The sequence below is a fragment of the Terrapene carolina genome, unplaced genomic scaffold, assembly GCF_002925995.2.
Source record: "Terrapene carolina triunguis isolate 2854851 unplaced genomic scaffold, T_m_triunguis-2.0 Scaffold95, whole genome shotgun sequence".
NCBI lineage: Eukaryota > Metazoa > Chordata > Testudines > Emydidae > Terrapene > Terrapene triunguis.
This window is the reverse complement of record NW_020664446.1, coordinates 50,530,080-50,543,303: the sequence shown is the minus strand read 5'-3', so window position 1 is coordinate 50,543,303 and position 13,224 is coordinate 50,530,080. Positions and strand designations below refer to the sequence as shown.

The window sequence follows — 13,224 nt, the reverse complement described above, 5'->3', positions numbered from 1 at the left end:
TTGAATCTCAGGCTATGTCTGTACTACAGCCGGGATTGACGCTTTGAGATTGATCCACCAGCAGTCGATTTAGCGGGTCTCGTGAAGACCCGCCAAATCGACAGCAGATCGCTCTTCAGTCGACCCATGTACTCTACCCCCGACAAGAAGAGTAAGGTAAGTCAATGGTTAGTTTCTCCCATCGACCCTCCACGGTAACTTGACCTAAGGTACGTCGACTCCAGCTACGTTATTCGTGTAGGTCGACTTACCGAGGTAGTGTAGACATAGCCTAAGTTTCCAGAGATAATGGACTGCATGAACTCATTGTTCTAGATACTGGTCCCTCTTTATGAAAGCTATTTGCATACAGGGCTTTGGAGCTGTGCTCCGGCTCCGCTCCCGCTCCAGGCAAAAACCTGCTGCTCCGCGCTCCAGCTCCGGGCTCTGCTCCAAAGCCCTGTTTGCATACTAAATAAGAAAAATGAGTAGTTGAAGAGGTTTGGTTATGATTTCACAGTAGTGCAAAATGTTAAAGTGAAATAAATGTGCATGTGTGTGAATTTATATTTCAGTAGTACTCTGTTCAAATAATATTAAAAGTTGGCTGCTGTAAATCTATTTCTTAGATTTATTTTGTTGACAAATGTCATTTTATTTACAGCTGCTGCTGAGGGCAAAGGCAAAAGTGGGGAAGATTTTTTTCAGAAGGTAAGAAACCTTTGTTACAATCCTATGTTTGATAAGTACAGTAATATAGTACATTATGGTTGGAAGAATTATACTTCAAATTATGGTGAAATTGATATTTAGTTTAGAGCGCTCTCTAATGAATATTCTGATGTAACTTCCACAATATTCCTTAATTTCCTAGCCATGGTGATTATTAACATTTTTTTTTATTGTTACCATAGTTTTTTAGTAGAATGTATATTTGGTATCATATGTATAGATTTAATCTCAGTTTATTACAGGGTATGTATCACAAAGTAAACAGTATAGTAAGTTTGACTGTAAATACATTCTTTCAGAGCCCATTATTAGACAGATGTAAATACGTAGTGAGGGGAAGATGAAATTACATGAAGGCCAACAAACAGCAGCAATACAGAAGGCATTGTTTGTCAAGTTGTCTTGAGGAACAGAATTCTCAATATTTTTTTTTATCCTCTTCAATTGAGTTACATCACCCTGAGAGAAGACTACCTAAGTAACTGAACATCATTGCCCCTTTCCTCCCAAATATGCTGTAGAATGTATATTCTCAGATAGTTATGAGGAGTCCTGTTCTGGAAGTAATATTTTTCTTTCTTAAGTCTTTCAAAATGTTCTTGAATTCCAAAACTTTCCATGTCTTTATAGTTCATTTTTATCAGCTGACTTGTTTTTGGGAAGATTTTGCTTTCCATGAAATTAGAGAAACTTCCCAGAGGATGAGACAGCGTGATCTAGAGGTGTGAAACTGGCCTTTGTATTTCATGGGTGAGGACAGGAGAAGATCATACGCTTTCCTTTCAGGGTCAATAATCTTTAGAGCTAGGTGAATTCGGTCATGTCTTCATAGAATCATAGAATATCAGGGTTGGAAGGGACCTCAAGAGGTCATCTAGTCCAACCCCCTGCTCAAAGCAGGACCAATTCCCAACTAAATCATCCCAGCCAGGGCTTTGTCAAGCCGGGCCTTAAAAACCTCCAAGGAAGGAGACTCCACCACCTCCATAGGTAACGCATTCCAGTGCTTCACCACCCTCCTAGTGAAATAGTGTTTCCTAATATCCAACCTGGACCTCCCCCACTGCAACTTGAGACCATTGCTCCTTGTTCTGTCATCTGCCACCACTGAGAACAGCCGAGCTCCATCCTCTTTGGAACCCCCCTTCAGGTAGTTGAAGGCTGCTATCAAATCCCCCCTCATTCTTCTCTTCTGGAGACTAAACAATCCCAGTTCCCTCAGCCTCTCCTCATAAGTCATGCGCTCCAGACTCCTAATCATTTTTGTTGCCCTCCGCTGGACTCTTTCCAATTTTTCCACATCCTTCTTGTAGTGTGGGGCCCAAAACTGGACACAGTATTCCAGATGAGGCCTCACCAATGTCGAATAAAGGGGAACGATCACGTTCCTCGATCTGCTGGCAATGCCCCTACTTATACAGCCCAAAATGCCGTTAGCCTTCTTGGCAACAAGAGCACACTGTTGACTCATATCCAGCTTCTCGTCCACTGTGACCCCTAGGTCCTTTTCTGCAGAACTGCTACCTAGCCATTCGGTCCCTAGTCTGTAGCAGTGCATGGGATTCTTCCGTCCTAAGTGCAGGACTCTGCACTTATCCTTGTTGAACCTCATCAGGTTTTTTTTGGCCCAATCCTCTAATTTGTCTAGGTCCCTCTGTATCCGATCCCTACCCTCTAGTGTATCTACCACGCCTCCTAGTTTAGTGTCATCTGCAAACTTGCTGAGAGTGCAGTCCACACCATCCTCCAGATCATTAATAAAGATATTAAACAAAACCGGCCCCAGGACCGACCCTTGGGGCACTCCGCTTGAAACCGGCTGCCAACTAGACATGGAGCCATTGATCACTGCCCGTTGAGCCCGACGATCTAGCCAGCTTTCTATCCACCTTACAGTCCATTCATCCAGCCCACACTTCTTTAACTTGGCGGCAAGAATACTGTGGGAGACTGTATAAAAGCTTTGCTAAAGTGAAGGAATAACACATCCACTGCTTTCCCCTCATCCACAGAGCCAGTTATCTCATCATAGAAGGCAATTAGGTTAGTTAGGCACGACTTCCCCTTGGTGAATCCATGCTGACTGTTCCTGATCACTTTCCTCTCCTCTAAGTGTTTCATAATTGATTCCTTGAGGACCTGTTTCATGATTTTTCCAGGGACTGAGGTGAGGCTGACTGGCCTGTAGTTCCCCGGATCCTCCTTCTTCCCTTTTTTAACTGCCTTGAACTGGCAGCATGACCCCCCTGAGTGATAATCATGTGAGATATCTTCAAAGAAACAAAATTACAGATAAATATTTTTCCTTGTTACTGTCACACTCAGTCCAGCTCTTTAAGTGTCATGAACAAAAGGTATAACTGAACATCCATGAAATGGCAACAATTATTCTGAATATTCAAAGGACGAAATCTTGGCCCATCTGAGGCCAGTGGGAGTTTTGCCACTGACTTCTTCAATGGGGCCAGGATTTGTTAGACCTTTCACATGCCTTTGGTTTCTGTAATATTGCATGAAACAGCGATGGTCCATCTAAGTATTGAACAAAATAGGTGACTGGAGACCTGCATAGCAGACTTTTTTCTTTATTGTCACTTGAATGGTTGTGTGTTTGATCATTTGTATCAACGTGTCCTCTCCAGCTACTCCAGATTTAAATGTTTCTATCCAGATTGAACAATGTTCTGGCTTGTTATATAAAACATACTATACATTATTACCATAATCTATTTTATAATACTAGAGGTTTATTAGATGATGTTGTGAAGTCTAACGTGTTAAGGGTTTTTTTTTTTTTTTTTTAAGTTGCATTAGTAGTGTTAGACTAGTATAATGCTTCACTGCAGTTTCAAACATTGACAGGACTTGGAACTTAGATTCTAGGATGATTGAGAACAAGTTTTCTTCTAAGATATGTTGAGCGTCTCTAAGAAGGAAATTTGCATGTCTCACAGTGAAGGCGTGTGGTTAGACAGTTGCTGAGACACCATAGAAGATTAAAAAAACTCTCTGACAGCATTTGAACCACAAAGAGAAGAAAAATGAGTAGCAAATGAATGTTAAAGTGAGTTATGCAAATACTTTTTCAAGACCAGTTGTAGATAGTTTTATGGATGTTATTTTAATTGAGGTCTATATGTCCTGATGCTTTTAGGTTCAGTTTGCTGTGTACTCTGACACTACTTGTTCTCTACAGTACAGACAAACAGTCTTTGATTGGGAAATTGCTTGGAACTTGTTTAGTCCATGATGTTTTTTTTTTATACAACCAGTTGATATATAAATATTCTATGATTTCTTGGTTCTACCTGATTAATAAATATACCAGAACTTGATGCTCTTGCTGAGAAGTTAGCGAATGATAGATTCAAGAAATGGGTTTATTTGTTTTAGGAGTGAAAATTACTGGACAGCAACAAAAGATTAATAGTGGCTTAATCTTTTATTTACAGATTCCATGCATACACAAGCTTTGATCAGAAATGGGTTTTAACCTTAATACTAGTACAGTCTAGACTTATCCTCTCATGCCTACTTTTTATTCATAGATTGGAAGATGAAAACAAGCTTTTCTGTACTTTTAACTACTAGTTGCTTCCTTAACTTTGTATGAACTAACTTGAATGAACAGTCATTGAACTGAACTAGTTAAATAAACCGAAATAAAGAAAATATCCTCCCTGCACATGCAGAAAAGACTACTGCTCTCAAAAGCTGTTTTAGCACTTCAACAATCTCTGGTTCCAGGGAGAGATGACTGTGCCTGCTGATAGTTGGTGGCGGGGGACAGTGTGAGGGTAGCCAGCTTCAGCAGTGTTACTGGGCATACTCAGTCCATGTGAGCATGCTCAGTAAAAGCCAAGGGGCATGTGACCCCAACGCATCACCTCTGCTTCCAGTCATTTCCAACATTTTAGTGGTTTGACTGTCTGTATAACTTCAGCAGCAAACATGTACTGCCTAATCATAGAATCATAGAATATCAGGGTTGGAAGGGACCTCAGGAGGTTATCTAGTCCAACCCCCTGCTCAAAGCAGGACTTATCCCAGACAGATTTTTGCCCTAGATCCCTAAATGGCCCCCTCGAGGATTGAACTCACAACCCTGGGTTTAGCAGGTCAATGCTCAAATCACTGAGCTATCCCTCCCCCCATAGACAGTATTAATATTGCTCTTTTAATTTAATTTAAATGATTTTAATAGATTATAGTAAATTTAGGCCTTAATATAGCTTTTCACCATTTCATATTTTAATTTTGAATAGGTTCATTTTTAAATATAAACTTGTATTTAATTTATATTAAAAAAATCTGTTTTATTAAATACAATTATCAATTTTTATTCACACTGAGCAGCAGCTTCTGCAGAATCCCTTTGCAGTATGCTGATTGATTCCATAAAGCTGCTATCTAGAATTAATTTCTTAACTTTACAAAAGTATTCTTTTGAGTCCAGATCAGATTGGATTTTCCATGCAGGGAAGCAGTACATTTGTTCACTTTTCAATTAGTAGTAATTCCCCTAGGCCTCCTTGTCATTGCTAGCTAGTTTCTTTTGTGGGAGGCTGTAAAGACAATATCATAAAGGTGAAAAGAGGTAGGTTACTGAAGTAAGTTCTGTTCTCTACATGTATTATTACCTTTATGGATACCTATTGATGTGATCTTTTGCCCTGGAACTATAAAGGCTGTGTCAGGGTTATAAAGGATCCAAGGGACAGTTGGCGAATAAGGACTTCTATTCACATGGTTCTAGAATGGAGGACCTCGTCATGCTTCCACAATGCATGCTTTGAAATCATTCCATGGTAGGGCATGTGATCTTAGTATGGATCTGTGAAGGCAATACATTTGGAGAAAGCAAGTTACCTCAGTAACTCTTCTCTCCCCCCCCCCCTTCATTATATTGCATTTGCAGATACACATTTTGTTTTATCTGAATGGCACATTTTCCATGAGAGACAAGGTGGATGATGCAATATATTTTTTGGACCAACTTCTGTTGGTGAGAGAGTTGTAAGAGAGTGACTTGAGGAAGAGCTTTGTGTACGATCAAAAGCTCGTGTCTCTCACCAACAGAAGTTGGTCCAGTAAAAGATATTACCTCACTCAGCTTGTCTCGACAATATCCAACACAGCTACAACACCACATTTTCCATGTTCTGTTTGTTCCTCTTTGTAAAGAAGTAGAAAGAATTTGTAAGGAATGTTTTCCTTTAGATGTGGAATGGGATGTAAATTGAGTAAAGATTTCTTGTGGCTAAGTACAGTTTGAGCTATATAACTTCATTTAGAAATTCTGTAGCAATTTGATTAAAAATATACACACAGTTTACTTAGTGATTTGAAGTGCATATTTCACCAGAAAGAATAGTTTTTCATGGTTGTCACTGAAATAATATAAATTACACTCTGTATCGTTTTAAGGCTCAACGGGTTCTGTCACCAATGCCCTGTAACCTTAGGGGCTTTTATGCTATTTAGCTATGGTTCAATTCCCTGACACCAGTAGCCTGCCCACAAGCACAAAGTCTCATTTTGGCACCAGCCCAGTTTCTCCTAGCAAGGTGACACCAACAGCCCTTCCAGTCCAGCCTCCTCCCAGATAGTCGGACTGTCTCCCTCTGTTTCATCAACCCTGAAGTAGTGAAATCAGCCCTCCAGCCTCCTTTGGTGTGCACACTTCACATAGTTTACACACCAGAGACCAGCTTGGGGTAAAAATAAACACAGTTTATTTAACAGAAAAACCACACATTCAGAGATGAAATAGTAATGGAAAGCAAACATACATAAGTGACACAGAAAATAAACATGAAGAAGCAATCTCAGGTTTTACACTTTCATATTAGATGAAACCCCTTTTTTAATAAAAGTTTTACCTATTGCCTTTGAACAGTTTAATTGCGTACCCCCAAATAGGGTGACCAGACGACCCGTTTTTGAAGGGACAGTCCTGAATTTAAGCCCTCCTGCAGGTGTCCCGACTTTTTCTCAAAAATGGTCAAATTGTCCCGTATTTTCTGTCCCTCCTCCCCCCCACCCCACTTCAGTACTGGTGGGTCCTGCTGCTGGCTGGATCCCTGCTCGCCAGTTGCCCACCCACCAGCGGTGAGTGGGAGGGTCCAGTGGCTTACGATGGGTGTGGGTGTGCATGGTTGCTGGCGGGGCAAAGCTGCAGCACGCGGGGCCGGCTGCTCTCCCCCCCCCCCCCAGTGTATCAGCACAGCTCCCGCTGCATGCCGGGTCTCGCCCACCAGGGCCTTGCCCCCTGTCTCGTTTCCGGCTGGTACTGGCTGTGTATTGTGGCGGCTGGTGACTGTGGGCAGGGGCCAGGCAGTGGCCGGTTACGTGTCACCTCTGCTGCCCACCCATTGGCCCTGTTGCTGTCCTCTCCCTGCTTCACCCCGTCACACCCACCTCCCTCCAGCCCTGCTGTTCCGCCATATTCCCCCTGGCATGGCGCGTCCCGCTCCCATCACTGTGCGGAGAATCAGCCCCTGGTCGGAGTGCTCAGCTCACCAACAGCCTGGCTGGCAGGCTCCTTCCTTCCCCCACTGCCTCTGGCTGGGCCAGCGCCCCAGGAAAACCCAAGACCCTCTGGCCTGGTGCACTGGCCAGGAGGAGCCAAACCCTGCCTGTGTCAAAGCCCCGCATAGTGCTGGCACGGGGAAGCCTTTCTGCCCCTCAGCTAAGCTCTGGAGTGCCGAGGAGAGGAAAGCGATTTCCAGCCTGTTCACTCCCCGACCCTGCAGGCTCCACAGCAGCCCCCCGGGCAGGGGCTAGACCCCCTCTCCCCCCCCCCCCCCCCCAACACCCCGGGTCCTGCCCCCAAGGAATGTGGAGCTGCTCTGTTCCCTAGACACCCTCCGCTACTGAGTCACCTCTCTGACCAGGTTTGCTGAAGCCCCTGCAGCAGGGTGGATTTGGTTTAAATCAAATTGATTTAAATCATGATTTAAATCACTAGTCAGGAAGACTCGATTTAATCATGGTTTTCTACATAAAAGTGTATTCTTGTTGGTTGTTATAACCTTAATACATATTCTTCACAACTCAGAGATAGATGTAGGTTTCATTTTTAGAAGGTACACAATATACATTTTTAAACAGTGATTTATTTTGAAAACTTTTCAGATTAGTTTTACAGCTATATCAGAAAATGAATGATTGTTTGGTTATTTCATTTACCAAAGGTAATTGAAGCAGATAGTTCTCCTCCCAATGACTTCATAAATACCTCCAATTCAACAGGTTAATTATTAATATTTGGAGGATTTTCTTGCCATGCTGTATTAGGAGGAGAACATCACCAGACAGACATTTAAATTGTTTTATTTAACTAAAACAACAACGTTAAGTATTCTGGATTTTTTTCTTCAACAGCAAGCATGTATTATTTAAACAAAACAAGCATATGTCCCTCGCTTCTCACATTTATCTCCAAACTTCTTCTCCTTGTCCAGATCTATTCCGCCCCCAACAATCTTCTATTCATTGAACTTTTTGAAAATTTGCACTTTTAGAGAGAGGTAAGGGATAGACTCTGTGTACACAAATTTGCAGAGGGACAATAGAGTTGAAGTCTGTTATTTCTTACCTCTATATATTATTTATTAATTTAAAAACATTTTTGCGTTGACAAGCATGTTATCTCTGGAGACACAAATCCACACTTTTAGAACTGCAAAACTAAGCATCTCTGATGGTATCTTCTAGACTGAGCACTGAGTCCCATTGGGTAGATAGAAAGATTAAACTAAATAATCTATACAGAAGCCTGTGGAACCCCATAAGATTGGGTCCCTAATCCATGAACTATTGGAAGTAATTTACAAAACTTTTCTTAAACATTACTTGAATATATTGTCTCGTACTATAGAATTAGAATTTATAATCCCTATTCCATGATGGGATATCTTTGAGCTATAATGTATCTTAATTAAAACCATCTTTAGATAGGGGTTTTTTCCTCAAAAATCCGATTTAAATAATAAACTGATTTTTTTTTAAATAATTGATTTTTATCCACCCTGCCCTGCAGTCAGGTTCCCTGGTGCACAGTGCATCCTTAGCGCTTAACCACTTCCTGCCTGCACTGTAACCGGGTGACAGGAGGCAGCTGGATTATGTCTGTGACCAGCAGCAGCCTGGAGTTGTTAGCTGCCTTTCAATACTGTGTGGGCAGGAAGGGACAAGCTGCTTCCAGCCGTGGAGGGATGGGGAGGGAAAGAGATTTGAGCTCTGCAAACACAGGGCCAGGTCATCCCTTCCTCCCCTGCGGCTGGAAGAGCTCCTGTCCCTTCCCTCCCGCGCAGCGCCAAAAGGCTGCGGCTAGGGGCCACATTCTGGTGTGAACCCTGGCAGAAATCTGGGGGAGTGGGGGCATGTGACCATGTGTGCCCCCCACGTGTCACCTCGGGAAGACGTGGCACCTGGTACCAGGAGAGGTGAGTCCGTCCCGGGGGCTCAGCCAGGCATAGAGGTGGAGAGCGCCTGGCAGGGAGGGTCAGGTCGGTCGTCCATCCCCCCCGTCTCCCCTGCGTGTGAGAGAGGTGTACAGGAGTTTGTGTGTGTCATCTGTCACCGTGTGAATCCTAAAGCTTTAAAGATAGGTAAATAAAAATAATCCTACTACGCAGTATTTCTTTTCAACAGGAGCTCAGTCAACTTGATGTTAATTTGAATGTTTGTTCTGCATAATTCTGATTGATTGACGTTGAACTTGCTTGAATACGAGTAATTTTACCAGGTGTCCCATATTCAGCATAGGGAAATATGGTCACCCTACCCCCAAATGTGGTGGGGATTTAGTGTTCATGGACAGCCTCCCACATAGAGACTGTCCCTCACTGTCTGGGTCCACACTTTCTGTCCTAAGTGTGTTTTTAAAAGGCATTTTCCTTTTTTCTTTGTCCATGATAACTCATGACTATTCAAAGTGGGGAAATTTCCTCTTGATTTCATAGCTGGATGTCTTAATCGCTCCCCATTAACTCTAATGGCCCATCATTGTCTTTTCCTGGGCTGGAGAATGGATAGTTACTTGGAGCTAGTTTCCTGGGAACAGCTGGTTTGGGAGATGCCCATCCCTACTGTGAGGCGTAGTTGGGTTATGAGCACAGTTTTCTATATACATACATAGGTTCATAACTACAGTTTGCATACATATCTCACAAAGACCATCAAGTACAGAACATTAAAAGCTTTCATAAAAGACCTTACTTGGCATACTTTTCTAGTACAATAATACAATATGCGATCAGTTGGTTCACCTGCTCATTTTTGGGGTTTTAACCTTCTGCTCTCCCCTTGGGGTGTCTGGACCCTGATTGTCACGTTGTCTCCCAAGTTTCACTTCAAAATATTAGCATGTATGAAGGACAATGATGTGTCAGCAATGAATATTATTCCTTGAGGTTGCATTGTAACCTACCTCTGTTTATTTTAAACTCGGCAAACAAAGCTCAGCTGCAGTAATGCACATTTCATCAAGTTTACAGCACTACTTTTTTCCACACTTTTTTATTTTTTCTTGTACAAAATAGCTTACGGTCTCTGAAGTCCTACACAGACTATTTCCTGGGTGGGGAGGTTGATTAGGTTACACATTTGACTTTTGTATTTGGATACTTTCCATATGGTAGTCACACTATTAAAATAAATAAAGCATGCCTATGTGTACTGTAATTGTAATGAACCTCATGACGATTGTACAGTAGTCAGTGCCATTTGTTATAATGTTTGATTTGTTTCTAAGACATTACCAAGATTGTTAATCTACTAGGAAGTGAGTCTTGATTTATCTCTGTATGTATGATCTGCATGTAAGGATATTAATAAATCATCCTATAAAATATGGCTATTTTGTTCATATAGCAGGATGAGACTACTTTGATAATGTTCCTATTCAATCTATCTTCTGTGGCTTATAGAAAAGTTTAACTAAAAAAAATTACAAGTTTTGTGTGTTTACTTGCACACAATACTGTATCTAATCAAAACACATGGAAACTATCTTCAGAGTTAGTTTTCTTTTTTTTTTACAATTCTTTGGGCAGTTGTTCATGGTTTACTCACTGTCTGTCCAGTTTCCTTTAATTAGTCTAAACGTTTTTCCTTTCTCTCATGTGACACAAATAAAGCCAAGTTTGTGGAGGGATATGTAAAGTATCTCATGTGTACTTCAGGTTATGTGGGTCAAGAAGGAAAGTGATCAATGGCATTTCAACATGTTTCAGTACAAAGGCTTCAGGATACTTTCTGAGAATTACTTAATATAAATTTAAAGCTGTAATATGTAATGCATTTTTAAAAATGTCTTTAATAAGAATTTTCTCAGCGGGCATATGGGCATAGGCCTTGTGAAGAGTGGAGGAGGGAAGTGCCTGTCTTTGCAACTCTGAGTAGTAATGTTAGGATCAGATGGGTATATCATGTGTACAGTACAATGCAACTTTGTTTTTTACAGTGTCTTTCCATATAAACTGTACTCTCCAAAACACAGATAAGAAAGGTGGGAAGGGGAGAGAAAGATATTTTCATCTGACTGCTGAAATGACTGAGATGATGAAATGACTGAGACAATGAGGGAGAGACACAGGGAGGCTGTTGCAGATGTCAGGAGCTTCAGATATGGAGGATTGCATGTAGGGGAAGAGAAGAGGTCAGTGTTGGAGGGAGTGAGACAGCATTGTTTTTTTGCAGATGGCCCAACAAACGGCTAATGGATTGTTACTTGGAGGTTTGAGTTAAACCCCTACCAAACCTCTTTTCTATAGCTGTCTGAGTTTTAGGAAACCCATAAGCTCCTGTGACAAGGCTCAACAGCATGGGCGGCGGGTATCATAGCCCAGGGGAGGCTAAGCCTCCCCAAACAGCCAGGTGTGACCTTGCCCATGCTCCGCTCTGAGGCCCCGCTCCCATGTCCTGCTCTTCCCTCTTGGTGCTGCTTCTCTTCCTGCCCTCACTCAGCCTCTCCCACAAATCTGGCTGGGGCTCAGGTTGGCCGGGGCAGGCGGGGTGGTGTTTGGGCCGGCCAGGGCTTGGGGCAGCTGGGGCGGGGCGACCGGCATCCTGGAACTTGGGCTGGGACTTGGGGCAGCTGGGGTGGGGTTCCTCTGGCTGCAGCGGGGGGGCTCAGAGCTCCGGTGGAGGGCAGAAGGGGCGGGTCCTTGGGTGGAAGGGGTGGGGCTGGGGGCTAGCCTACGCAAATGGGGAGCTCACGTGCTGCCCATGCTCAACAGACAGGGATTGAACTGAGTCAGTTGAAGATGTTATGTTATATAATCTGTGCCCTGATGGGCCCATCATTTTCTGCAAAATTTACTGTTTCAATTTAACTGAAATTTCTAGTGCGGTTATGAGGGTAATCTATCAAACGTGAGCTGGTTCAGTGCTGACCACCTCCATCTTCCTACTGAAACAATAGCTCTTAAAAGTGTGAACTGCACCATTCACCTGTAACTTGAAGGTTTAATGCTGGGGCTTAATGAAGACAATTTAAAAATCAACATGAATTATTTCACTGTTGAGCAATTTAGCAGAAATATCATAGTATTGGTAATGGACCTTGTGTTTGTAGAATAAGCTACCATTCTCTCCCCACCATGGGGCACTTGGCTACAAAGAGCAAGCTAAGATGGCATCCACGACCATGTTGCTAGGGGGCATGTTACGGGCTGTGTTTAAGTTCCATTTCTTCCTATCCTTAATTAGATATGAGAGGATGTAAAATAAACAGAATCTTTGTACATTACAGCTATTAATTTTTCTGTAAATAGGCCACTTATAAAAACAATGTGTTCTGGTATATTAGTGACATATTAGTGGCCATGCAGATAGTTTTGTTGGATAGCTTTTGGGATGATACCCGAGATGCCTTCCATTGAGCTTTGTTCTGTACTATGTCTGCAGGCAGTTAAAACTGCAAAATAAATAGATCAATCAATCCATTAATCCTCTGTTCCTTTATGTTTAAGAACTTCTGAAAAATTCTGTTTGTGACTGACATTTGCTGAGCTTTTTCCATCAAAACATTACTTTATAAGAAAAGTAAAGAACACACCTTCAGTCATTTTCAAATTACCATAGTGTTAGCAATAATTCTTAATCTGCATAGTTTGATTAGACCTTGTTTAAAAGCATTCAACGTTGATAATGATGTGAAGAGAGCTAGGTAGATGATGGATGCGATTGGAGTGAAGTAACAGATTTCCCTCATGATCTGAGCTCCCTCTTGCTGCAACTACTACAACGCTTGTTGATGTGCAGTTCAATGACAGCCAAGAATAATTAGTTGGTGTTTCACTATATACTTCTCATGTAAATGATGTTTATGGAACTTGGCATACACAGTATTACATATTTATTCCACACCATGAGCCTGATCCAGATGCCACTGAAGTCAATTGGAGTCTGTCTATTGTTGACTTCAGTGGCATCTGGATCAGGCCTTATAAACATGAATGGTACTTGTAGGAAAAGTCCAGTTTTGTTTCAAGAAGCTTATTA

At 42.1% G+C, this 13,224-nt stretch overlaps 1 protein-coding gene across 2 annotated transcripts in view; it reads left to right on the top strand.

The window, feature by feature from the left end:
* The window catches only part of BICC1 (BicC family RNA binding protein 1), a 212,838-nt gene that overhangs the window by 57,253 nt on the left and 142,361 nt on the right, over window positions 1-13,224 (top strand). For both annotated transcript variants that reach the window (XM_024209767.2, XM_024209760.3), the window contains exon 2: window positions 644-690. In XM_024209767.2, coding sequence (XP_024065535.2) covers window positions 644-690 — 47 coding nt within the window. The remainder of the gene's footprint in view (window positions 1-643; window positions 691-13,224) is intronic.